Source organism: Cydia splendana, chromosome Z (genome assembly GCF_910591565.1).
Source record: "Cydia splendana chromosome Z, ilCydSple1.2, whole genome shotgun sequence".
In the NCBI taxonomy this organism is placed as follows: Eukaryota; Metazoa; Arthropoda; class Insecta; order Lepidoptera; family Tortricidae; genus Cydia; species Cydia splendana.
In genome coordinates this window covers 575,119-602,990 of record NC_085987.1, presented here as the reverse complement: position 1 = coordinate 602,990, position 27,872 = coordinate 575,119, and the positions used below count along the sequence as shown (strand labels likewise).

Here is a 27,872-nt window from a genome sequence, read left to right as displayed (position 1 = left end):
TAAATGACAGCTGTCAATCGTGCGATGCAGCTTACACACTAGGGAAATTGGTACGGAGCGCACGAGTATTATTATTACCTGTCAGTTGGTGCAACGTGCATACCCACCGCACCGCTATTAATAATATTATGTGCGATGGAAGCTTACACACTATCGATAAATGCGCCGCACCGCACCAAGGTTGCGGTGCGGTGCGAGAGTCTGTTACTACTTTAAGATACATCACGATAAGATTGGACTGAATTAAAAATAAACTATTTCAAATTCCGTGGTAAATGTGTATGTCAGCAAGCGATGTCCGGGTCGAGCAGCATGGCCCAGCGCGCGTACTGCTCGTGCAGGCGCGTCTCCATGAGCACGGCGTTGCGCGCGGCGCACGCTCCGCCCCCCTCCGCCGGCACCAGCGCAGGCGCGTGCGTGACGCGGACGCCGGCGCGGGCGGCCAGCACTCCTGCAATACCACCCTACATGTAGCTTCACCATACAACGTACGAGGTTGCCCCTTATTAACGACGTGTCCTAATTTCACGAGTATGGGTCCATTTTGAAAATAATTTTGATTGAAATATGTATTATACTTTAAATATGTGAAAGATCAAAAGACTAAAAATATGCATACTTATTCACATTAAGCAATTAATCAAACTATATTATTCTCTATTCAAGTAGGTAGCACTATTCCATTGTTGGAATAGATTGGATTGGAGATAGATCCGCACGATAACCAAGGTCGTTGGTACCTATGGGATAAAAGAATGTAGTGACCATAAACTGTGAAACAACAAGAGAGGCATATTTAATTACACAAACGGGTCTACCGCGATATAATTTCATTGTTTTTACCTTTGATTCCGACGTTTCAGCTGAGTTGCACCAGCTGTGGTCACGGAAAGACTGACGTCCCAACAAATGTCAACAGAGATGTTAATAAAACACCACTAAACTACCCGAAATTAGTTTATAAAAATGTTCGGGGTAGACAAAGAAATTGCAGCTACCCGTTAAAGTTTAATGTTTATTGTCCACGGCACGACACGCAACACTCACAGTATCCGTACACTGGTCCGAAGATATATCCGCTGGTTTCAACATTTGAATCACTGGTCCCCAAGTAGACGATAATTTGTACCCGTCCTCTCGGTTGAAATTTTTAGTTTCAATCGCCTCTCTCACGATCCGCGGATAATAGTGTCGCTCGTTGGAGAGGACTTTGGGTTTGGGTGAGAGAGGCGATTGAAATTAAAAAACACCCTAAAAATTTCAACCGAGCGGACGGGTACAAATTATCGTCTACTTGGGGACCAGTGATTCAAATGTTGAAACCAGCGGATATATCTTCGGACCAGTGTACGGATACTGTGAGTGTTGCATGTCGTGCCGTGGACAATAAACATTAAACTTTAACGGGTAGCTGCAATTTCTTTGTCTACCCGAACATTTTTATAAACTTATTTCGGGCAGTTTAGTGGTGTTTTATTAACATTTCTGTTGACATTTGTTGGGACGTCAGTCTTTCCGTGACCACAGCTGGTGCAACTCAGCTGAAACGTCGGAATTAAAGGTAAAAGCAATGAAATTATATCGCGGTAGACCCGTTTGTGTAATTAAATATGTGTACAAAACGCGAGAGTTTAAAGTGTTATATAACAAGAGAGGCTCCCGAGAAGATGGTCCAATAATCTGGTTCACTCAAGATAGCAGAGACCGTTGAATGAGAAAGGCTTGAAAGTGGTTGTCTTTAGGCATATGATAACAAGGTAGATAATTATGACCTTATCTTTACCCATAAACACATCTTCTAGACGCACGAACCGCGCGCCTGGAGCGACGTCGAGTAGTGGCGGCACCGCGTCGCCACTCACCAAATACCCATGCCCCACTGCAAATGTCGGGTACCTCGCCCCAGGGTACTCTTCCTCCGGGACGGAGTACTTGAATCTCTTGTCTCGCGGCGGCTTTATGTCCTCCAACACTTCCCCCCAAATCGTGTTCGTTGTGTTGTGGTCTTCGATAAAACTGAGCAGCTGCTCGATGTTGACGAACATGTCGTCATCCGTTTTGAACAAGTGAGGAGCTAGCGGGCAGTAGGCCGCGAACCATTCCAGCATCGACAGTGATTTTAGGGGTAGGTTTTGGTAGGTATCTTCGAAGCGGGCTTCGATGAGGTCGTGATAGCGAGCGTCCTCGTCGAGTATTGCGTCGCGCAGGTGCGGGGACGAGACGCCGAGCAGGAAGGCAAGCGCGACGTGGTTGGGGCGCGCCGCCAGGGCCCAGGTGGCGCGGATGGCCTCGCGCGCCGCGCGGTGCGCCGGCGCGGACGCCACGAGAATCACGAGGCTGGTGCGCGCGCCGCGGTCTGCGCACAGCTCGCTGTGCGCTCGCGTATGTCCTGCCACGTAGCGTGATCGCATCATCTTCTCGCGAGGAAATGTGTTTTGGCCATTTGATACCTTCGTGCACAATAATGTCTTATTAAATAAACTTTATTTTAAAATAACAACGGTTGACTGACTAACTGATTTGCAATATTGTGTAGGACGTACAAGTTGCCTCCAGAATCTCGCGAACTAAATGGACAGATCAATGTGCACAAATGATACCACAGTTTGGCCAGTGCTGTTCATATCGATATTTTCAAAAAAGTTTGAATTAGAGAATATCGCGAGAATTCATCGCTAGGGGCGCTACTGTTGCGCGATCAGATAAAATGTATCTTTAAGTAATTTTGTTAAGTTATTTTACTAATGTTAGGTACTTGGTTTTTCGAAAATTGTGCAATTTTATAGTAATAGAGACAAGGATAAACATATTGTAATAGATAAATATTTTATTTTATTTATTTTGTTTTATTTGTTAGGAAAACTTACAGCTAGAATAACAAGTTAAGTGATAACATAGAAACAGTGATTTTGGCTCAAAATACAAATACCTAAGGTCAGTCCAGACGGGGAAATATTTCGTATAATGTGATTAATTTGTGTGTGGTGGTGTGGTGTGGACGCAAAAATCAAATGGTCTCGGTGATCCCTATTGCTTCGATTGTAAAGACCAGTCCCTAACCTGGACATTCAAGTTGACAATTAGGTCAGAAATTAAATAATTATGGATCAATCTCATCTACCGGCCACATGTATGAAATAAAATCACTAATTTTAGATTTATATCAACAACCGAGCTCTTGAAATAAACAACTTGCCCCCAAACCTGCACACTAACATTGGAATTTGTCAATTTCGCATCTGCACCGTCGATAAATCGAAATCGTTGCTGACCCCTAAATAATTATCACGGGTGCGCCAAAGTTCATATAAAATTGCAAATTCGATTATTGAAACTCCGAAAATGTATCTCATAGAATTTTACATCCTAATGATCATTATACATTTTCATTTTAAACAATACTCATTGGAACTTCGAATTTATTATATTCATAATGTCATTCTACATAAATATCTCTATTACTAAAATCTATGCATATATTATTACTCGACATATCGATTTTTATTTATAGCAGCATGCACCTGCAATAGTAAATTCTAAATAAGAAAAAAAAAGACAAAAATAAACAGAAAAAAAGGTCAAGTCAGGTTAAAATCCTGCCAGAAAGATGGGTTAGGTTAGGTTAGAACTGCAACCCTCACAGAACCGAAATGCTGCCAGAAAGGTGGGTTAGGTTAGGTTAGAACTGCGACCCTCACAGAACCGAAATGCTGCTAGAAAGGTGGGTTAGGTTAGGTTAGAACTGCAACCCTCACAAAACCGAAATGCTGCCAGAAAGGTGGGTTAGGTTAGGTTAGAACTGCGACCCTCACAGAACCGAAATGCTGCCAGAAAGGTGGGTCAGGTTAGGTTAGAACTGTGACCCTCACAAAACCGAAATGCTGCCAGAAAGGTGGGTTAGGTTAGGTTAGAACTGCGACCCTCACAGAACCGAAATGCTGCCAGAAAGGTGGGTTAGGTTAGGTTAGAACTGCGAACTTCACAGAACCGAAATCCTGTGACCCTCACAGTGAGCGAGCGTAGCGAGAGCAAATGCTCCCGCCTTAGTCTTCGAGAAATTCTTACAAATAACATTATGGGCACAGATACATTCTCAGTGACAACATTATGATTAAAAAAAAAAAACGGAATATATATCGTTAAGAATAATGTAGGTAGTAGTACAAAAAACTATTAAAAAAGATATGAGGAACAATTTTCGGAGCAATGATGATTATGACTACAAAGCGGTATTATTAGAAATATTCGAATAATAAATTGTATATGAGCCAATATGGACCCAATTATCACAGGGTAGTAAGTGCAATATCTTACTTATCGATATCATTTTATCGACATGTATTGTACCGTGACTATTTTTTCTTTGCTATGCCTGGTATATTTTATTTGTCAAACTCATGTCAATTTAGTTCGCGAGATTCTGGAGGCGACGTATAAATTAGTTATATAGGTTGCTATGTATTTTTCATGTCACTATATGATGTCACTGTAAATGTTGTATTGACTTGTTAAAGTACCCTTGAGGCCTACTTGCAGAAACACATTTTAAAATATTGAATTTATTAAGGTTATCATAACCTGCAATAGCTCAAGTAAGTTATTACGACGAAACGTTTGTAACTGCCTTGTTTTAAATTCAAAACTTGTTAAGCGCCGATATAATAGGTACATACTTCCTCAAATTCTTCGTCTTCGTTTTCCCAGACGGGCAGCATCAGGAACACGAGCATCGCGACGAGTAACAACAACACAATTGTATAGATGTATTGGTTGCCTCGCCACAGCGATATGTCGGCTTTTCGGGGATACATGAGTGAGGCAGCTAGCTGTTATCCTGTAAAGCATCAGAGCGGGTGTAGAATAGGAACGCAATATATTCATCAACTGCACGTCGAGTGGTTGTACGCGTGTTTGAACCGTCTAGACGAAGCTCTATGCTTCTGCAAGATTAAAGAAAGTGATACCCTCGCCATTCTCCCTCAAGGCTCTTTTCGACGACCGGTCGAGCGCTACTAGTCAACAAACTCGATATCTGTGCCATAATGTGACAATACTTGTTCACTGTATAGATAGAAGTTGTGTAGAAGTTTTTGCCATAATCTAATTGTTCTTCATATAGCGACATATCATTTGATATTTACCAGTCGCTTTTCGGTGAAGGAAAACATCGTGAGGAAATCGGACTAATCCCAATAAGGCCTAGTTTACCCTCTGGGTTGGAAGGTCAAATGGCAGTCGCTTTCGTAAAAACTAGTGCCTACGCCACGCAATTCTTGGGGTTAGTTGCCAAGCGGACCCCAGGCTCCCATGAGACATGGCAAAATGCCGGCACAACGCGAGGAAGAAGATAAGTACTTGTTCACTGTGGTAAGAAGTAGCGCAGAAACCAATTTCCTTGACAGCATCGTTCTTGAACAGATCGGTGTACCTCGCACGTTGGAGATATTGGGCTGTGTCGCCACTTAAACTAGGTACTCGGTTCTACTAGCAGTGACACTTAGGTCACAGCTTTCATTTCTAATTTGATTTTAAACATATTTTGTTGAAACACTTATTCTATTCAAAAAAAGCAGTGAACACGCCCAAGGGCTTTGTATAATCAAGAGTACACTCTCGGAAAATGTTAACGTGTGTTCATAATGCAGTATCACTAATTAAAGTAAGTATTATTGTATGAAAGTAAAACTAGGTCGAGCCTTACACTCAAGCAAGCCATCATTTGGACAAGCTTCATTAAGATGTAAAGAGGGTATTTTAATCTAGCCTTAACGGGCTTAACCTTTAATTAGGGCTCTGTTCAATTCTAAATAACAGCTCCTGCCTGTACATATTTTATTATTCTACAATTAGAGAGTGGTTAATTGAATTTTATATTTCCCTTTATACACGATAACGAGGGTTAATAACAGTTTTGAATGATTCACGTTTAGTTTCACTAGACTAGACTTATGTACATGTATATCGACAGTGATATGGATCGTGATTATCCCGGTCGATTAAGTCTAATAATGAGGGTTTTCAGAAAAACCGAGTACTTAGCTTTTATATTTTTATTTGTATTTGATGCACAATGCACTGTGAGCAACGAGTCATGCTTGAGATTTCATTAACACAGGATAAGTACAATCGGCATAAATAGCGGCGGGTGAAACGATGATGCACCAAAAGTATCTGCCACCTTGGAATACTTTTTCAAATAGAGGTATATCTTATAGTTCGCATTCAGAAATATTTGCCATAATCTAATTGTTCTTCATATAGCGACATATCTGTTTTTGTTTAGTTAATGTTGTTAGATATTTTTGACGCGTAGTCTGATCTGTGCTACTTTTGTTGGTGACTGGCTCGCGACTCGTGGTTCGTGACTGTACCTATACCTACGTAAGATCATAGTATCAATAACGTATAGGTACCTACTGCTGGAGCCTTGTATTTTGTGTTTCATACAGCCTACTCTTCTCCATTCAATTCAATTGAATTAGTTTTTTTAATATTTATCTTTTCTATTTGTTCATTTTCACTAATAGATAGGTACCTACATAATATTATACAATAGTTGTCCCACCTTATCAATAGTTCATTTTTACATTCTAGGTACAACATAAAATAATGTTCATTACAGCTTGTTATTATTATTAATTTGTAAATAGCTGATTTTTTTAAATAAGGGAAATAAGTAGTACACTATAGGCCTAAGACTAAACATAACTAACATACATAAATATATTAATTGAATTAAAACAAATTATGCCTACCATCATTAACTCGAATTCTTGGTACTGGATAGCCGAATGGATCCCGGACTCCTTTTAAGCGACCACACCGCTATAACGACTAAGAAGTAGACATATATAATTATTATTAACTGCAACACTGGCGCGTGAAGGAACACAGAAGCATATAATATTAGATATTATCGTGGTCATTCATAATTTAAAGTAATCGCAACTAATGACCGACACTAATGGTACTTACTTAATCTTTATTGTATTTTAAAATAATAGCATATTTTATAACAAGATAAGAAGAAAAGGTTATTGGACAATATTACACAAATCGACCCAATAAGCGCATTGGTGTAATATACCTTTATAAATATATGATATATCTTTATTGAAAATATCCACGACTCTAAATTTTGTATTACGAAATGGTGATTATGACTATTGGTGGAAAACTAACAAGCTTGACGTAACTGGTGACCGAAGAGCTGGCGGCTTCCTTGCACAACGTACCTATCAGCATTGCGATACGAGTACAGCGAGGAAATGCCGCCAGCATCCTTGATACAATGCCTCAAGGGCCTATTTTATTAGATTTAAGCGAAGTAGTTAATTCATTTCGTTTAGTAGTACCACTGTATATATATATTGTAAATATCGAAATAGATTATTAATTCACAATAGGAATATTCTTATTAGGTATACTCGTACTGTGAATCTTTTTTTTTTGTGTATTTGAGTAATTGATTTGAGTCAATCGGTCCTCGCTAGAGATACGGGCGGCCGTATGCTCTTTGTTTCAGTAAGAGGGCTAGAGATACGGGCGGCCGTTTGCTCTTTGTTTCAGTAAGAGGGCTAGAGATACGGCCCAACTAGCAAATCTATGTGCTATAAAAGTCGAGAGCACGTTTTTATTTTCGCTTTTTGGTGCTATAAACGGTGTAAAAACAGTCGAGTAAAAGTCCTGTAAGCGTTTACTCAACGCGAAAAGGCGCACTTATACAGACTAAAAGTGTTATAAAAATCGAGTAAGCGCTGTATAAGAAGCAAATCGATGCTGTAAGAGTTGAGTAAAAGTGGATAAAAGCACTTCTAGTGTTTGAATAGTAACGATAGTGCTTTTACTCGACTATTTGTTCTGTAAACATTAGCAATTAACTATTACTCAGTAAAAGTGTTCTATAAAAGCAGCCGCACTGCTTTTTCTCAGCAAAAATGTTTCGTAAAGGTAGCCGGATTGCTTTTACTCGGCATTTTAAATGTGTAAGAGTGCAGTAAATGCTTTTATTCAACTAATATGTGCTAAAAACGATCTCAGGTAAGTTATTATATGATTAAGTTTGAGGCCTATTAATCGTCTTCGCGTGTCTAATAAAACAAAAAGGTACTTAAGTATTTTTTACTGATGTCATCCATGACATTTATTTTTACCGTGATTGTGTACATAAGTTTTTACTGTCTGTAAGTACATGTAATACAGTAAAACCCAGCGCGAAAAATACTTTATTGATAAAACCAAAGGCACTGGTTCATATATATTCATGGGCCGCCTATTTTCTTAAATTTCAATAAAAAAATATTAATAAAAATAAGTAAAAATTTGCTTACACGATCTAGTTTCTGTTATATCTCATTAATTCGACTATAAATCGAGTAACTGCGTTTACTGCTACACTTATAGCACATGATGTCGCCATGTTTATGGATTTATAGTCCGATGGCCGACTGCATGAAACCCTACCTGATAAAAAAATTGAAAAATCCTACTCTGTAGGGGTAGCTGACTTTTAGCAGCTTCAACTGCTCTTGGTCGGCCGTGGCTTAACTTGGCAAATTTTGCGCAAATGGCAAAAAAGTGGTACAAATATTCATCAAAAAAACAAAAGTGGTCAGCTACATCCTGTGTTGGCGGGTTCCTGTGTCCGACCGAATTTGTGGTACCAAGTGAGCTACAATTTACCTCATCGAAAAATAGAATGTCACTTGTATGGTAGGATAGCTGCCATTGACTTTTTTTTTAATGCGGACGGACTGAAAACGCTGTCAGGCTAAGGTGAGGCCGACCAAGACATATGTCAACAAATTTAATGTAGGTATTACAATCAGTTGTTTTGATTCTATTTTTCGATGAGGTAAATTGTAGCTGTCACGTGGTACCACAAATTCGGTCGGACACAAGAACCTGCCAACACAGGATGTAGCTGACCAGTTTTGTTTTGCTGTCCTCAAAGGCAGCTATCCTACCATGCAAGTTTCATTCTATTATACGATGGGTTTTTTTTTATGAATTTTTGTGCCACTATTTTGCCATTAGCGCAAAATTTTCCAAATTTAACCGCGGCCGACCAAGAACAGTTGATGCTACTAAAAGTCAGCTACCCCTACAGAGTAGGATTATTCTATTTTTTTGTCAGGTAGGGTTTCATGCAGTTGGCCACCGGACTATATTGAAACGTCGACATGGCTGACTTGTGCTGTTAATGTAGTTCAAAACTCTTTAAAAGTACTCTAAGCTGAATACATTTTGAATAAAACCTGTAAATACACTTCAGCTCCTATAACAGCGGTTTGAACCCCATTACCCGAATTATGATATAAGCGCGCTGTTACAGCAGCATTGTTGCCAAATGGTTATTTGATTGCTTTTAATAGGCTTTTATAGCAACAGAGAAGAGAGTTGAGTAACAGTTGTATTAAAGCGCCTTATTCAGACAATTAGCTAATCTATAGCTGTTATATGATTTTAATAGAACAATTATGCTGAATAAAAGTGATTTAGTAGCGCTAACTCAGCATTTATTAAAAGGTGGAATAAAAGTGCTAAAAGATAGTGCTATAAACGTTTATACGACATGATTATAGCACTAATTAGCGAAAATTGCTAAATAGTCGAGTTAACCGCTATTATACGATATATTGGTGCTTCAACAACCGTAACTCGGCTGTTATACGATTACAGGCTGAGTAAATCAATTCTTATACGACTATTTTGCTAGTTGGGGGGCGGCCGTTTGCTCTTTGTTTCAGTAAGAGGGCTAGAGATACGGGCGGCCGTTTGCTCTTTGTTTCAGTAAGAGGGCTAGAGATACGGGCGGCCGTTTGCTCTTTGTTTCAGTAAGAGGGCTAGAGATACGGGCGGCCGTTTGCTCTTTGTTTCAGTAAGAGGGCTAGAGATACGGGCGGCCGTTTGCTCTTTGTTTCAGTAAGAGGGTATGTGAATCTATATGGAACCAAAGTAGTTAATATATTAACCCTTTACCAGGCGAAGGGATATATTCCTCCCACATCTTATATCGATTACCGTAGTCAGGTTTTAACTCCAAACCTCCTACAAAATATTTTGTCAAATAGTATTTTATGATCTTCATTCACAACACGCTTCTAAATCGCGCAATATATCTTTGGCAGCCGTTTAAATTCACTTGAACTCTAATTTCAGTAAACTACGGAAAAATTCTAACACTTTCCTTAATTTCTATAAAACAGAAGTACATAGGTCGAACAATTTTTTGTTATTATGTAGATTTTGAGTGTTGAAAGGTAATGTAATCGTAAACATTGCAAATATTCATGCATTATTATGTATGACCAGAATTAGGATGTGGGTTGACATTATCCCATGGCCTTATTAGAGTTTAACTGTGCGGGAGCTATTCTTCCCATGGCCCGGTAAATTGTCTTGTCATGTCATAAAAACTCACGTAAGTAATAAAACTGTTTTTGTGTTCAACCTAGAGCGATTCAGTGATTGATATAATGTTTCGTAGTAGATTTGGAGTTAAACCTTGACTATGATAACCGATATAAGATGTGGGAGGAATATATCCCTTCGCCTGATCAAGAATATAATAAGACAAAATCGAGTATGACAGTTAATTACTTAGACAGGCGATGGGGTAACCGTAACCCACATTTTTATTTCTGGTTTAAAGGAACATCTCCGACTTTCGTAAATATATTTTTTACAAGGCGTTCAATACGGTTGTAACAGTATATACAGTACGTATGGAGACACGCTAGTTCTTAGGGGCCTGGTAAAGGGTTAACCCGGAGACTTGAGGTCCGTCCGGCTTGTGCGGAGCTGAGAGCCCTTGAAGGCTAACCCGTTAAGTCAAGCTCGGGTTTGGTCGCCCGACACTTAGCGACTAAATGCACTAGTCTTGTCACCGAGCTGCAGTCCAAAGGGAACAGTAAGACAGGTCTCATTACCTGCTCTGCTTCCCTTTAGTCTCAAGCGGCATACTACCAACTAGCGCGCATTTCATAAGTTACTACAGTAACACTGTACGAAACGCCCGTCGCTATTGGTCAAGAGCGTGTCAAACGTTGTATAAAAAAAAAACAAAATCATTTATTTCAAGCATCTGTGACTCATAAATACGTAAAAATACAGGCATTATCATTTATCATTAAACAAACACTAAACACATACTTAATATTATAATTTACAACATTACAGCAACCGTGGTAAGCACATTGACAACCATCATCTATTGCAAATAAACCCACCCAAGATTTGTACGGTATATCAGTGGAACTTATTAGATTTTCGGCCACTCCGCTCGCTCATCCATTAGCTGCGCTTTATAATAAATGCTTGCGAGCTGGGAGATACCCGAAGTCCCTTAAGGAAATAAGGATCAGCCCGCTGTACAAAGGGAAGGGAAAGCAAAATGACCCTGGTTGTTATCGTCCGATATGTATTATACCAGTAGTGGCGAAGATCTTCGAGAATGGACTGACAACCCGTCTATCTCAGTTCCTTTCGAACAATAACTGCGTATCAGAACGCCAGTATGCGTATAGACCGGGACGATCTACCACAATGATGGCGCGTGAAGTAGTACGCCTTATACTCCAAGCGCGTGAACGAAAGCTCGAGGTCGCAGTCCTTTTCTGCGACCTCTCGAAAGCTTTTGACGTAGTAGACCACAACTTACTATGTTCGAAGCTCTACCACTATGGTGTTCGAGGACCTGCGCAAGACCTGATGTCGGACTTCATGCGCGACCGGACGCAATACGTAACTGGTCAAAGAGGTAGTCTGAACTCACATGGGCTCTCGACCGCCATCGGCGTCCCCCAGGGATCATCTCTGTCAAATGTGGCTTTCTCGGTCCTTCTCAATGACTTGCCCATGGCGGTAAGTGAGGGCGAGGTTTACATGTATGCGGACGACGTTGCTGCTATCGTAACCGCTCCAACCATTGACCAACTGGAGTTGAAGTTAAACACGGTTGCCGGGCAATTATCGAACTGGTTTAAACATAACGGTCTCATTTTAAACTTAACCAAAACCCAATTCATCCAGTTCGATTTGTCCGGACGCAGGCGTCGCCCGCTGCATGTGGAACTCGCCAGTGGTGTTATTGGTCAGGTCAGTACTACTTCTTTCTTGGGTTTTCATATTGACCAAACCCTAACGTGGGAGAACCACATTGAATCCATCTGCGGAAAAATGGGAAGAGCTTGTTTTGCCTTGGGTAGGCTGACTACTGTTCTTCCGCGGCAGGCAGTCCGCAGCTGCTACTATGCCAGCATACAGTCCATAGTACAATATGGGCTTGAGCTATGGGGACGCGCGGCCGACTGGCAGCGTGTTTTCCGGCTTCAAAAACGAGCCGTAAGATCTATGGCTCGAGTACCATGGCATGAGTCGGCTAAGCCACACTTCACCGCCTTGGGTATCGTCACAATGCCGGGTCTCCTAATACTCCAGACAGCCGTATACACACGGGAGAACCTGGATAAATATCCCAGACGGGGTGAAAAAAGCGACCGTGTAACTCGCTATGGACACAAATTAGCGGCAGTGCCACGTAGTCTAGCCAAAACGGCTAAATCTATACATGTTATGGGCCCCGCTGTATACAATAACCTACCAGTATCCATAACTGATGCGCCTAGTCTGATGAGTTTCAAGGCTAGACTCAAAAATTGGCTGATTGAGCGGCCGTTTTATAGTGTCGAGGAATATTTGACCTCAAAATATTTATAATGAATACCAAATAATGTTAATAATAAAATAACAATAGGAGTTAAATAATGTCACAATAATTGACTTGTTAGTTTACTTAATTCTCCTTTTTCTTTCTCAAATGTATGAATCTTGTATACTTATTTATAAATCTACCTTTAATGTAGTTTAGTCATGTAAGCCTGACCTGTAATCTATATTATCAATAAAATATGAGTATGAGTATGAGTATGAGTATTTTTCAATGTGTTTACCACAGTGCTGCTAGGCGTATGAAGTCCGCAGCAAAATGTGATATACGGACAATACTTGTCCGCAATCATTTCTAGGACGCTGTTGGAGCTGTCAGCTGGCGCGCACGCGTCGCACCAGAGACGCGGCTCGCAGGCGCATGGTAGCTTTAAAACACGACACATGCGTCTTCGCAAACATCCCTGACGCGCTGCAATATCGCGGCAGCCCCATCAGCGCCCTAAAAGCGTTATTATACTGTACTTGTAGGGCCTTATACGATTTCAAGGTGAACTTTCGCAATAGACTACAGGTGTAAAATGTGTATATGTGTGTAGGTGTATAGCAGTAGGACCAGAGCCTAGCCAAGATGACAATCCTTTGCGCCGTAGTGAACGTAACGCCTCTCTCTCTCTCTCTCTCTCTATCGCACTAATATGGAGAGACAGTATACTGTTTCGCTATAGCGTTTCGTTTCGTGTTCTGCAAATGATTGTCATCATGGCTAAGCTTTCTGGGCCATAATCGAAAGTTTTGGTGACCTTATTTCGCCACAAGGACACCACTCACACAAGTGATTGAGTTGATTATCTTCACTTTACTACCTACTATACTCAAGACGAAAGAAAAGTGGTCACTTTTAATGGAAATTCCTAAACATAGTGAGCTTTTTAGGGTTCCGTAGCCAAATGGCAAAAAACGGAACCCTTATGGATTCGTCATGTCTGTCTGTCTATCTGTCTGTCTGTCTGTCTGTCTGTCTGTCTGTCTGTCTGTCTGTCCGTCCGTATGTCACAGCCACTTTTATCCGAAACTATAAGAACTATACTGTTTCAAAACTTGGTAAGTAGATGTATTCTGTGAACCGCATTAAGATTTTCACACAAATATAGAAAAAAACAATAAATTTTGACATAAAATTGACCATGTATCTTGCAAAAAAATGACCAGAATAGCAAGACCTCTCACAAAGAGCTTTTTGGCCTTCTAAGCTCTTCTAGCTCAATAACCCCTTGATCGGGCCTGCTCTTAATTTAATGACTAAAATATAATGCCCTCGACTACACGTTTACCCAACTTCATTTAAATTAGAACAATTTTACTTAAGTTCTTGAGTATCAAACTATCTTCTGACAGTTCAGCTTAAAAACATTGGAATGCCGGGACGTGCCGCTAGCCAGCCGCGTGTTCAAAGTCGAATGTAAGGACTTCGCTTCGCTTCGCTCGCTCGTTCGATAAGAGAATGATAAAAGTAATAAAAAATATATAATTATGATATACATTACCATGCAAACTTCCACCAAAAATTGGTTTGAACGAGATCTAGTAAGTAGTTTTTTTTTAATACGTCATAAATCGTAAACCGCAATTTTATTATGTTAGTTGCTGTTATGGAACTCTTCATGGGCGAGTCCTACTCGCACTTGGCCGCTTTTGTTTAATAAAGATCATAATTATATGAGAAAACATGCGGTCATTAAGTACAAATTAGATTTTTTTAACAAATTCTTTTATTAAATTTAATTATCACAGAGAACGTATGTTTTGACTGTGATCGGCTAAAATATACAATTTGGAGTCCGCCCGGCCGGCGTGTAGTGTCTTAAAGTGCATCCTCCCGAGCCATTAGCAGCTAGGGAACGACGAGCGCCGGTCGCCGCACAATATAATAAGAACTGTGAGCTGAAGGTGATGTGAAGTGGCGAGTAAGCTAGCCAGTTAGGTACCTATCAGTCCCTACCTATCCACCCAACACGAGGCTGACAATAACACGTCATAACTGCAAGCCAAGTTGCCTTAAGTGTTGCAGTGACAAAATAAAGAAACTGTGACTTGAAATTTATTCGCATAATTTGAAAATATCTGGGCGATCGAGCTTTGCTCGGAAAACATATAAAAATTCAAAAATGCGCGTTTTCCCAGAGATAAGACTTAGATCGATTTTTCGCCCCCGAAAACCCCCATATAGCAAATTTCATCGAAATCGTTAGAGACGTTTCCGAGATCCCCGAAATATATATAAATAAATAAATATACAATAATTGCTCGTTTAAAGGTATTCGATGTTATTGAGAATATACCAGTGTATAGGTGTATATTATAAGAAGACAATCGTTTGCGCTACGACAACGAAACGTTTTGTCTCCCTATTACTCTTCCATATTAGTGCGACAGTGACAGTTGCGTTTCGTTCGCTACGGAGCGTAAACGATTGTCATGTTGGCTACGCATCCTGTTGTATTAGTTATGTTCTCTTGGTCACTGAATATTCAAGCTTATCCTTATCCTTATCCTATCTTTACCCACAACTAGCGACTCGCCCCGGCTTCGCACGGATTAACAAAATATACACCTAAATCTTCTTCAAGAATCACTGTATTGATAGGTGAAAACTGCATGAAAATCCGTTCAGTAGTTTTTGAGTTTATCGCGAACAAACATACAAATACGCAAACAGAGAGACGGGGCGGGGGACTTTGTTTTATAAGTGTGTGTGAGTTTTCTAAGTGATGAAGTATTATTTTAAAGTGTCGAGTCATTAGGTTAAGCTTGAATTATACATTTTATTGTTGGTTCCAGGTAGGTATGAGTGTTATCAAACTACACAACGGGACTTAATCGCGTATTTAAGTTTTAAGATTTAGGTATGAGTGGTTAAAATGTTTCGGGTTCAGTAGCACCCTACCATTGTGTGACAGCCTACACCGCCGCCGCAGGTTTTCTATTAGGTAAGTCCGTTCGCCGCTGCAAGCCGCTAACTCCAATCCCGACTAAGACGGCGATTGTCACGAATTCTTTGTAGGTCAAATGCTGCCCTTAAGTGGAACGACCAATGCACTTTGACTAACTATTTTATAGTAATTCACTACATTTAAGCAAACTGACAGTCTAACATATACGGTTAAGGAATTTGATTTCTGCACTTCATACGTTTTCACAGTGACGTAGTACAGAAGGTTTAACCGGAAGGGACGACGAGGTGCCACTGTATAAGGTTTCTACCTATATCGCTATCATATTGAGAGGAACTGCGACGAAGTATGAAGTGCGACAGCGGGCAGAGCCTGCGGCACCGGGGGACTAGACAAGCGACAATCGTTTTCGTTCAATAGAAGACGCCCATCGAAAACGAACTAATGTATGGAAATATTCATGTCACTTTTCGTTGTATCTACCTACTCGTACTAGTATGTCATAGTATGTCATCCCGATTTCCCAATACATTTTTACGTTTCGATTGGCGTTTGTTGACATACGATTGTCAGCTTGACTTCAGCCTCGTATAGAATTCGTGGATTGTCCTTGTCTGCTTGACTGAACAAGGTAGTATAATGGAAGAATAATTATAATTTGCGCTAAAAAGCTATGAAAGCAATTACTGCATTGGTCGTGTCATGCCGCATTTGTCCGTTGCAGAATACAATTTGGGCGCAAATCACGTGTCCCCACGCACTCGACATGCATTTGCTTAAGTTAGTCGAGCTTATGTAACTTAATAGCTAGTATTTTGTATATCTTATACACGCTGGCTAAAAAATAAATGCATTCCCGTTGCCAGGGAGGTTCTCGGATTATACTGAGCAACTTTTACAATGGGACCAAACCCGAAACCGCGAAAAAAAAATTACCCTCATAGAAAATGGACCAGCCAAAATGTATGAAACAGCCAAAATTTTTTTTCGCGATTTCGGATTTGTTCACATAGGTAGTAACAGTTGCTCACAGTATAACCCTGAAACCTCCCTGGCAACGGGAATGCAGTTATTTTTTAGCCACCCCGTATTGTGCCAAATTAGAAAGATGATTTCAAAACAATTTGATCAAATTTGATGTCGGCAATCTATTCATTGCACATTTCAAGTAACCCCGGAATTATTTCCTGCTGCAGAGAGACATCCCTTGTACCTATGCGCAACAAGTCTGCACAATCCAGATTTAGGTTTAGGCGAGCGTCAGGCACCGCCACCCCCACAGGCAGCGGCAGACCTCCTCTCCCTTCCCTGTCCCGACCCTTGTTCCCGCACGTCCATGTGACGATGCCGACTAACTGGTCATTGCTGTCGAGCACCACGTGCCCCAGCCCGAACAAGTATCGGTGGCATGTCGTGTCGTTACGGGTGTGTTGTTCTGCGTCGCAGGAGTGGACGCACGCGGCCCAGTAATCCTTCGAGTTGTCCACCATCGGGAGTATTTGGTTACAGAGAAAGTTGTTCCCATACATTTTGTCAAGCTCGTACAGGTTCTGGGTCGACGGTGAGTCTTCCTGTAACAAAAAAAAGTTATGTTATGTTATTGACCGAAGCATAGCGAAGGTCTACGTTGACCGGAGCGTAGCGAAGGTCTACGTTTTGACTCGGGCATTTTGCTTTTGTATGTCCGGATGTTCTCCTCTATAGGTCACAATTCTCAACTGATTTTCGTGAAATATTGTAACCAGATTTTATGTTTAAATACCTAGTGTTTTTTGACGATCTGGTTTTTGGAATTTTTTTAAATTAGCGGGGTCGTGTTACCTTACGCCTAAACAAAAAGTCGTATCGATATATAATATATAAATAAGAGATTTGTTCTTTTTGAGACACGTTTACAGAGTAAATAGCAAAAAATGCAGAAAAATTGTAATGCTAGTTTAGGCAGTATTTAGATATTTACCCCCTTATTCATAAACGTTTACTAAAGTTAACAAGCCGATAATAATCGTTTGTCTCTTTCCATCATATCAATACGTCGGAAAGGGACAAACGATTATTATCGGCTTGTCAACTTTAGTAAACGTTTATGAATAAGGGGGTTAGTTTTTATTCGATAATGAGTAGCCGAAATTCGTCAGCTTAGCTTAGAACTATCGTGGCGCATTTTGCAAACATTCGTTTTATTGTTTGCACACGGAAGGTCCCCGGTTCGATCCCCAGTAATTGTATGCTGGGACATAACTTTTTGTATTTTTTACACTTAAATTTCGTATTGTTGATTAATTAAACCGCTGTGTGTCGCTGTCATCGTGCACGGTCCCAATAAGCTATGCGCGCGAGGTCTACACAGCTTACACAGCCACTAGTGCATGTCATGTATATCCGCAAGCATATATCCTTGTGACAATGCCTCAAGGGCCTATTTTAGATCTAAACTAGTTTTTAATTTCGTTTAGTATTACTAATACCACTGTATATATCTTGTTTGTAAATAAATGATCATATACGTTCCAAAAATGGCAAGTAATATTGACACTTTAAAAATTGCTTTAATAATTACTAGCTGACCCGGTGAACTTCGTATCACCTATCTATATTATGTCTCCTTTTGACACGTCACAGATTAGCCTGGCCGCACACGCTCAGAATTTTATGTAGGTACTGATTGACATGATGTGTAAGCGAGACAGCACCATGCATTTGTAGAGCGACGTCCCGATCCCACCTGTCACTCCGTACGGAAACATAATGAACATTCCGAACGCCTGCAGCCAGGCCTGAAAAAAATTGTTATCGATTAGTCCCTCTACTATATAGGGCAAATATAGGGTGACTTTAAATTGGTAATACAAAATGAATGTTTTACATATATCTTCCCTTCATTAAGCCCCTCAATTAAGTCTCATGCTTTTAAAATAATTAAAAGTATTTTTTCACACCATTCGGAAGAGCTTTTTCTTCCCTGCTAGGAGGGATCAAAGTGGCACTTTTCTTCCCTGCTAGGAGGGATCAAAGTAACACTTTTCTGTTCTAGCACACTATTTTTACATTTTTTTGCACATTATTTTTTTAGCTTAATTAATCTGTTTAAGCATCAGATTGTGTCAATACTAAGATTTTTTTATTTTCCTCATACTTGATGTGGAAAGCAGTATGTGTCACACGGTATCAAAATTATTTCGTCTTAGGCGTTAACACTTGAATCCGTCATTACTCTCAGGATTCTACTTTAGAATCCATCGCTTCAGTCAGGATTCAATGTACGCCCTTGACGGAAATATATCAGTTTGATCTCTTGTAACACAAACTACAATTTTTTTATTCATCCAATTTTTTTAGGCTTCACATTATCCTAACATAATAATTTTTTTTTTTTTTTTTTTTTTTTTTTTTTTTTTTTTTTTTTTTTTTAACATAATAATTAACAAAGAAGGTTAAATAATTTCAAATGAACACTTTCCTTTTTGGTTATCAATCACATGTCAGAGTATTTATGAAGTAAATGTGTTTTGATTAGTAATTGTTAGTTGTCAATTGAAAATTAGATTTTCCGCAAATTTTGATTTTACAATAAATTTTTAAATAAAACAATACCTGAGAAACGTGTTTGCTACAAAAGGTGCAGGAGCAAAATTTGGAGAACCTCCATTTCCAGCAAGATTGTGCGCCAGCACAGTTAACTCTAATTAGTGTGCGATATCATTTAGAGTCTAAATTTTAGACCAAGAGTTCCCTGGCAGATGGATTGGACGCAACGGCCCAGTCGCATAGCCGCCTCGAAGTCCCGATCTTCGCACGGGAATTAAATACCCTCGATGAACTTCGCCAAAAGATAATTGAGGTGTTCAATTCTGTGAAACCAATGAATTTATTCTTGGCAGACTAAATAATCTCAAGAGTATTCATAAGAATCAGATTTATGTGTCCAGAAAAGCGGTGGTCATTTTCAATACATCTTAAAATACGTTTAGTTAAAGTAGGTGCACACTTATCTACTTATTGAAAGTGTTGAAACGTAGGTCTTGTTGTGTGTTACATTCGGTAGCTAGATTACGTATATTAATAAATGATTAAATTTAAATGAATTCGCTTATTATTTACCATAGATTGGATCAGGGTACTTAAAACTAAACCGCTTAACTTAATGCCAGTCCAGACGGGAACAGTCTTGCTCCAATCTGATTAAATTGTTTGATCAAATCAGGTGGTGTGGTGTGGTTGCAAACTCTATTTTGCTTGCCGATTCCCTTTTATTCGATTGTAAAGGCCCCAGTACACAATGGGCCATCGCCGGCCACTCCAAGGGACGCAGCCATGCGGTAGAATGAGATAGCAATATCACTTGCTCCCTCTAACGCATAAATGCGTCCCTTGGAGTGGCCGGCGATAGCCCATTGTGTACTGGGGCCTTAAGATTATGACCGATAAAATAGAGGTGCTAACTTCAAAATCTGTTCTTATTTCTTGTACACATTACAAATGTAACCTGTAATGGTGTGATGTCAACTTTCTAACATTAATTGTAGTTTCGGTTCTGCGTGATGATGATGAGTCAGTCAGTCAGTCATCCAGGACACGTAAATTTAACGCTGTTTTTTAGGGTTCCGTACCCGAAGGGTAAAAACGGGACCCTATTACTAAGACTTCGCTGTCCGTCTGTCTGTCTGTCACCTGGCTGTATCTCATGAACCGTGATAGCTAGACAGCTGAAATTTTCACAGATGATGTATTTCTGTTGCCGCTATGACAACAAACAGAACAACATAAATATGTAAGTAAGGTCCTATACAACAAACGTGATTTTTTGATGATTTTAGCGTAATGGAACGGAACCCTTCGTGCGCGAGTCCGACTCGCACTTGGCCGGTTTTTTTAATCCTGTTGGCACCACAGACAGTGTCGAGACACTCCTGACTTCGGGCAGGGGTGCGAAACTCCTGACTTCGGCCAAACTCGGCTCCGCGCGGCTCAGCATTGCTCCGAGCAATTATTAGGGTTGGCACCACTTGACTTCCTTTGGCGTGCACGAACACAGATAAGATAATCACTTGAATTTTGACAACCCTAAATAGCCGACAGGGATAGTGCCATATATTAGAAAGGGATAGCATGATTCGACCCTGAACCGCTGTCAAACTTCGTTTTTGTAGGAAGTTTCCTTTCTGTACGGTAGTACTATTATTTATTCTGTGCTCCGGTCAAACTCGGCTCCGTTCGGCTCAGCATTGCTGCGAGCAGTTATTAGGGTTGCTACCATTTGACGTCCTTTTGCATGCACGACCACAGATAAGATAATGACTTGAATTTTGACAACCCTAAATAGCCGAAAGGGATAGTACCATACATTAAAAAGGGATAGCAAGATTCATCCCTGAATCGCTGTCAAACTTCGGTTTTGTAGGAAGTGTCCATTATGTACTTACGGTAGTACCAAAGAGTAAAGGCCCCAGTACACAATGGGCCATCGCCGGCCACTCCAAGGGACGCATTTATGCGTTAGATTAGAGGGAGCAAGTGATATTGCTATCTCATTCTACCGCATGGCTGCGTCCCTTGGAGTGGTCGGCGATGGCCCATTGTGTACTGGGGCCTTAAGGTAGTACTATTATTTAGTATGTATGTATTTGTTGGTTGTCATTTTGTTTATGGGTGCGTTCGAAACTGTTTAACAGGGAGTTTATAATCGCTCCATTTGACAAACGATAAGCCTCATCACTATAATGCATGCATAAATAAAAATATGTCAATCCTTTGTCATTACTGTCACTATTTTACAATTTCAAAATCTCAAATACGGGGTAATCCTAATATTGTGGATATATCTTGTCGATTCGAAACCCTTTTTAAAATACGTTCTTTAATTTGAGGTGAGAGTTTACCTTATCGACGGGATGAAGATCAAATGTTTGACAGGTAAGATACCTAGGAACATTTTGTATGGGAATGATCATTCTTTCATTATTTTGTTTTCGTAATTTTTTTCAATGTTTTTAATGGTTATTCTGCTATTCTAGGCAGAGACTAATCCAACAAATCAAAAACCATGAAAATCGGTCCAGCCGTTCTCGAGTTATGGATGCTGGAACAAACACGACTTTGTTTTATATATATAGATAGATTACAAAAATATATTTAACACTTCGAAGATTGTCACAAGAAATATTTTAAGAATTTCTTTAAACTAAGCAGCTAAAATAATCGATTGAGGTCAAAGGCATGCACGTTAACTAGTTGTGAATGAATACAAATAAATGACAGTAGAGTTAGACCAAGATAAGTCTGCAACGATTTTGATAGCGACAGTGCAAGTGTTATGTATACGTCATTATTTCATAGAAGTTTGAAGTTTAAAATAACACTTGCACTGTGTGTGCTATCAAAATCGTTGCAGACTTTTCTTGGTCTAACTCTATTTAACTTCAATTCTGTAGGTTACATAAGTAATCGATTTAAAATCTCCACCATAATTTTAATATATCGGTAAACATTTAAATCACACTAGAACGTAGTGATTATATGCTCTTTGAATCACACGTCAAGTTGCTGTCACGTCAAGAGGCTTTCGAAAAATTTCTTGCATAAATTTTAATTAAATATTTAGCTTTTTTGATCCAATTTCGGCTCAACTGTTTGTCTGGATGAGTGAATGTAGCCGAGGGTCTCGCTCTATGAGCGTAAAAAGTGGAATCTCCTTCGATGATGAAAGTGTGGATATGGACTGGGGTTGCGCAAGTTTACGAAGCCTTCCTGAAGGGGCAATGCGAATGAATGCGCGTCTAGCTGAAAAACGTAGTTGTAGTAACCAGGGCCCTGACAGCGAGGGTAATGATAGCGAAGGAAGTTATACAACCGTGGTAGGTAAGCGACTACGGAGACGATTGCAGACCGGAATACTTCAGCTCTCAACACAAGGTAATGTTGAATCTGAAGGTATGAAAGAAGAGTTTGAGGTTGTCCTTAAAAGAAGCGTCAAAAGAAGCGTTACCCAAACAAATTGCTATGGCAAAAATGCTACGAGCAGAAAACATTAGTGGCATTTTGAGAGTAAAGTTCAAAGGCGCGTACAAGGTACGTATACAGTTTTCTCTCAGAGCGCAAGCTGAAAAATTTATAAGCTGTCCGCTGTCCGGCATTTTATAATGAGAAGATGAGTTGCCAGTGGTCAAATCAAGCTGAGTACTGTTTTGGTCTGATTAGAAATATTGACCTAGATATAGAGGAGGAGGAACTGCTGGAAGAGTTTAATGTCGCGCAGGTAGTCTTGGCAATTCGCCGCCTAAATCGACTTAATGAAGACGGCCAATGGGTTAAGAGTGAAGCCATACGTATCTGCTTTAAGGCGACTTCCCTCCCGTCTCACGTGTATGCGTATGATTGTCGCTTTATAGTAGAGCCGTATATATTCCCAGTATCGCAATGCTCGGGGTGCTGGAAATTTGGCCACCGAGCACGTACATGTCCGACCAAAAAAATCGTGTGCCCTAAGTGTGGAAAAAACCATCAGAACTGCATTACTAAAGTAATGACGTGTGCCAATTGTCAAGGCGCACACATGGCACTTAGTAAAACATGTCCAGTTTTCTTGAAAGAAAAGAAACTAAGAACGATTATGAGGAAACACTTCTGCACATGCAAGAAAGCTCTAGAACTTTACTACAAGCAAGAAAGCACCTCTACCGAGTCACCAAGCAATGCGAGTGATAACACCCAGTTAAATACGAATACGCCGTATCGGGATGCCTTAACTTCCCAAAAATCTAGTGCAGTATTCTATACACCAAATATTAGAAAGGAAGAGGACAAACTGAAAGATGCTCTTCCCTTAGCTGGACCTTCTTCTCCGGTGAACAAACAGCAAAGGCAAAAAATCAAGGCAAGGAAGCGCAGAGAGGAACCCAAATGTGACCTTCAGCAACCGGTTGTACCATCGGTATATCAAGGTAAACAAGAGGGTGAAGATGAGAAAGAGAAGAGGAGAAATAGCACGAGATTCCGAGAGATACTTCAAAAACTTAAAGAGATCTGCCTTTCAAGACAGACATTGGAATGTAAAATTAAGGCTGTAGTTAGTTTTTTGACTGAACAAGTATTGTCATTTGTCTTAGTCGTCGTGAAGGGCGGCGATATTTTAAGTATGTTATCTTTGTTTAATTATGGATAATAGTAGAAATCGCGCTCTAAGGGAGGCGCTCATAACCTCGGCCAATCTACATAAATGTCATATGACATCGCCGACATCGGTGCCTTCATGTATACACATTCTTGGTAACCCAACATCGGACACGGCACAAATGGTATATATATTGGCTGAAGTTATGCTTAACAAATAGATTATAATTATTTTTATTTTAAATATTCACTTATATGGATGTAATAGGCATATTTTCTGAAGCTATAAGAAGTGGACTTGATAGGGCCGATATGTACAATTGTATAAAGGTCCTGTTAAATAATTAAAAAAAAAACATTTAAATGAAGCGCTGGTGGCCTAGCGGTAAGACCGTGCGACTTTCAATCTGGAGGTCGCGGGTTCAAACCCCGGCTCATACCAATGAGTTTTTTGGAACTTATGTATGAAATATCAGTTGATATTTACCAGTCGCTTTTCGGTGAAGGAAAACATCGTGAGGAAACCGGGCTAATCCTCTAAGGTCTAGTTTCCCCTCTGGGTTGGAAGGTCAGATGGCAGTCGTTTCCGTAAAAAACTAGTGCCACGTCAAGTCTTGGGATTAGTTGTTAAGCGGACCCCAGGCTTCCATGAGCCGTGGCCAAATGCCGAGATAACGCGAGGAAGAAGGTAAACATTTAAATGATTTGTACCGAACTGGACCGCACGCACGAACATTGACGTGAGGAAAGCTTACCGGCGCAATGAATCCTATCACCTTGTAGGTGGCGCCCGCGACCCAGTCCTGGAACCAGTAGCGCTCGGCGGTGCGCAGGTCCTGCGCCATCACCAGGTAGCCGCCATTCGGCGCCTGTTGCAGGGTGCCATTAACGTCCCCTGTTGCGCCAAAAGTTACGATGATGCCAATGTCGTCGAACAATTGTTTCGTCGGTACAGATGGCGTCACAAACGTTAATGCCTGTAGTTGGATAACCGACCTCATAAGTAGTTTCGTGTAGTAAGGTTTGGCTCTAGAAAGAAATAATGATTTGTGAACTAGCGATTTTTGCTAAAATTCCAAGTAAGCACATTGAACAAACATTATTGATGCACCCCAGACCAAGAAGGAGAGATATTTCATGTTCCTATGTCCTTCCCATCACCAAAGAGAATTTGAAATAGAGGAATATCGTCAAAGCATTGTAAAAGTAAATTATGTAATCAGTACACTTACTGCCATCTTTCGACACAAATTGTAAAAAAATTTAGAATAATCATTTTTGTCGAAAGATGTATATGTACTGACGCCTACATAATTTACTTTGACAATATTCCTCTAGTATAAATTATCTTTGCCATCACGCCGTGATGATCACGGAACATCCGGATCTAGACATTTGGGAGGCGTGCGCGGAGCCGAAGCCAACACTTAGATGCCATTTTACACTTTAATTAAATGTAAGGGTACACCGAGCAGCAACTTAAGCGGATTATGTTGTCTTCTAATTGAAGGATTAGTTAATAATATTATAGATATTTTATAGGAACGTAATAAATTAACAAGCTTCGTTATTTCTAATAAAGATATTATATGTCGTCATAACTTTTTTGATGAGAGACTTGCAATTCCTTAAGGATGATTTACGCTAGACCGGACCGAGCCCGGGCCGAGGCGTCTGACACGTAATTTTTTATGACGGCTGATCGGTGATCACGTGGTGCTTTCCATAGAAAACGAAGCACCGGAAGCTCCGGCCCGGCCCGGCCCAATCTAGCGTGAATCACCCTTAAGGGTTACGTTTGTGTTTTGATAATAATATATGGCTCACGTGGCAATACATCTTGCAGCAGTTATAAATGTTCTGTATCTGATCATGGCCGCCGTGCAGATCATGGGCTGCAATCCACCGTCCCAACGCGTGTGTATGACCCGCGCGACCCACGGGTAAGCTCTCCCGTCGTCCTGCACCAGCGTGGCCTTTGTCTGCGACATCTCCGGCATGGGGCAGAAATCTGCAACGGTTGCACCAATTATCAGAACACCTGTTCATTCTCAAAGACCGCCATATCAGGCGTGGCTCACTCCGCGACTTCGTCGCTTTGCTACAGGTAGCTAAAAGTACATCCGGTCCACACCAATTTCGGGGAAAGCCATAAGCCGCGCGTGGCGCTGTCGCCACCTAGCGGCCATATGTGTCCTGATCGTATCAGACGCGTTTTGTTAGAGAGTGAGTCTTCTGTACCTAGTACTATTATCAACGATAATTTTTCCTATCGAGGCAGGTATTATTGAAATATCATTGGACCGATTTTCTCGCCAGGGTATGCTTGATTCGAATTTGAAGATGGCAATATTGGGAATAAAACTAACGAAATCGATAGAAAGAAATAAACACAAATAACAGACAGAGAACTACATAATTTACATAGATATAATATATTGTCTATAAATTTTCTGACAAGAAAATTTCACCCATGGATCTTTTTTCTGATCGATTGCGTGAAAATGAAGGTAATTAGTTGCAATTAATGGTGATATATTGAAGGCAGCTAAAAATCAAGAACAGCTTAACCGGTTGGATTTTTTGTATCATTATAAATAAAATATAAACATATAGTTAGTATCCATCTCGAACTCCATCCCTTTCTATTACGTCCAATTTAAAAGAACTTTCTTGTCACCTACCTTGTATTTGAGTATGAGTATAATAATTGAATATATGATATAAATATTTACAGGTGTTGTCGTAATTGGGATTGTTTGGCGGCTGGCGGCCGTCCTGCGCCTGCCGGCGCGGCTGCGAGGCCGGCCCGGGGCCGCAGCGCGGCGCGCCGCTGCCGCTGCCGACGCCGGCGCCGGCGGCTGCGGGCAGGAACCGGCTCTGTCGGCTGTCCTCTAACCAATTCCGTAACCTAGGATTCATGTAGCCCTGACATTGGTATATTAAAGACAGAAACAATAATCCTTTCAGCATTTTATTTTTAAGATTAATAATATATGTGCGACAACTGAAGAAATATGAATCCTGTTTATGAAAAGAAATTGAAATGTTGAAATTATTACTATTTTTAAAATGAAAATTACACAATTATTCGATTGTTTATTGCAAAAGTTAAATCAAAGGAAAAGTGATTGCTGTATTGTAATAAAGATATTATACTTGTGAATTTTATTAGCAGTAAAATGAATATTGCTCAACTAGATTGCTCCACATCGTGCACATTTTGATTGTTATTGCGAAAGCTTTTTATGATGAATTTCTACAACCGGTATTAATTAATAGTTTTGAATTATATTGTAAATTGGGTAATTATTTCAAAATATCACTAAGCCGTTCGCTGAAACAATTTTCAGAGCATTTGATCGTGGGTAAACTCCTACACGGCGGCGGCGGTCGGCCCTCGAGCCAAGTGTAGGCGCTCAGGGGACTCGTCTCGGCCTTCACGAGCCTCGTCGTGGGGATGGTGACATCACTATATGACCCGTCCCGGTCCCGATGACTGCTCCGCCAGCGATGAGCTTCGAGCAAGAGCCTGACACATAAGCCACCCCCCACTTCTCCCCCATGCGGCCACGTCACAGCGCGCATGCGAAACAGTGGTCGACTCCATCGCATACTTATTATCATGCAACTGGATTTCGGCTCAATTGCATGAAAGTGCCATGAAGGGTTCGTCCAACAATTTTTGGATCATATTTTGCCTACTTTTTGACCCCTTGGTTGACGCTAGAATCGCTACCATCTCAAATGTGACGTTTGGTGCTAGCCAGAGGTGCTGCGAGTAGTCAACCAGAGGTCAGATTGAGATCAATGTATAGATTGGAATAATCTTCAGTGCACGAACCACGGACCCACGGGCCGCAAAACTGTTTTTTTATCAATTTGTGAGGTAATGAGTAAATGATAAATATTGAAGTGTACCTATTACAAAATCTAGTTACAAAGATATAGATATAAATTGGTCACAAAAGTATAAGAAATTGTTAAAAAGTACCAGTCAAGAGCTCAAAGTTTCAAAATGTTTTATTCATTTTTTAATTTTTAACACAACGTTATCATTCGATTTCTTACACATTACATTTTATTAAATATTAGTTTGTATGGAAATTGTATACCGTACCGGAACCGGAACGCTATATT

The 27,872-nt window shown here is 40.4% G+C and overlaps 2 protein-coding genes and 2 long non-coding RNA genes across 5 annotated transcripts in view; 1 reads left to right on the top strand and 3 right to left on the bottom strand.

Annotated features, from left to right (window-relative positions):
- LOC134804390 (uncharacterized) overlaps positions 1–27,872 on the bottom strand; it is a 243,325-nt gene that overhangs the window by 93,582 nt on the left and 121,871 nt on the right. The window contains exons 2-3 of one of the 2 annotated variants that reach the window (XR_010146112.1): positions 14,212–14,316; positions 7,094–7,108 (exon numbers count right to left, since the gene is read on the bottom strand). This is a non-coding gene — a long non-coding RNA (uncharacterized LOC134804390). Of the gene's footprint in view, positions 1–7,093; positions 7,109–14,211; positions 14,317–27,872 lie in introns of those variants that run through there. The other variant, XR_010146111.1, reaches the window with a different exon arrangement.
- The window catches only part of LOC134804392 (uncharacterized), a 309,273-nt gene that overhangs the window by 159,531 nt on the left and 121,870 nt on the right, over positions 1–27,872 (top strand). The gene's annotated exons all lie outside the window — the stretch shown is intronic.
- Positions 17–6,934, bottom strand: LOC134804366 (beta-1,3-galactosyltransferase 2-like). Its single transcript, XM_063777398.1, has 4 exons — positions 6,756–6,934; positions 4,674–4,834; positions 1,784–2,450; positions 17–451 (listed from the first exon to the last, which is right to left on the bottom strand). Exons 2-4 carry the CDS (start codon positions 4,809–4,811, stop codon positions 285–287), a joined length of 972 nt encoding a protein of 323 aa, XP_063633468.1. The 5' UTR covers positions 4,812–4,834; positions 6,756–6,934; the 3' UTR covers positions 17–284.
- LOC134804361 (uncharacterized) lies at positions 15,646–26,770 on the bottom strand. Its single transcript, XM_063777390.1, has 4 exons — positions 26,468–26,770; positions 25,560–25,743; positions 24,488–24,761; positions 15,646–17,194 (listed from the first exon to the last, which is right to left on the bottom strand). Exons 1-4 carry the CDS (start codon positions 26,703–26,705, stop codon positions 16,772–16,774), a joined length of 1,119 nt encoding a protein of 372 aa, XP_063633460.1. The 5' UTR covers positions 26,706–26,770; the 3' UTR covers positions 15,646–16,771.

Bases quoted from the DNA above. Each gene is read 5' to 3' on its own strand.
- LOC134804366 (XM_063777398.1), bottom strand. From the start codon at position 4,811: ATGTATCCCCGAAAAGCCGACATATCGCTGTGGCGAGGCAACCAATAC. The intron at 2,451-4,673 runs GTATGTACCTAT...TTGTGCACGAAG, and splicing joins AAGACGAAGAATTTGAGGAA to GTATCAAATGGCCAAAACAC. The intron at 452-1,783 runs GTAAAGATAAGG...GTGGTATTGCAG, and splicing joins TCTAGAAGATGTGTTTATGG to GAGTGCTGGCCGCCCGCGCC.
- LOC134804361 (XM_063777390.1), bottom strand. From the start codon at position 26,705: ATGCTGAAAGGATTATTGTTTCTGTCTTTAATATACCAATGTCAGGGC. The intron at 25,744-26,467 runs GTAAATATTTAT...CAACCGTTGCAG, and splicing joins TCCCAATTACGACAACACCT to ATTTCTGCCCCATGCCGGAG. The intron at 24,762-25,559 runs GTGAGCCATATA...ATTTCTTTCTAG, and splicing joins GCTGCAAGATGTATTGCCAC to AGCCAAACCTTACTACACGA.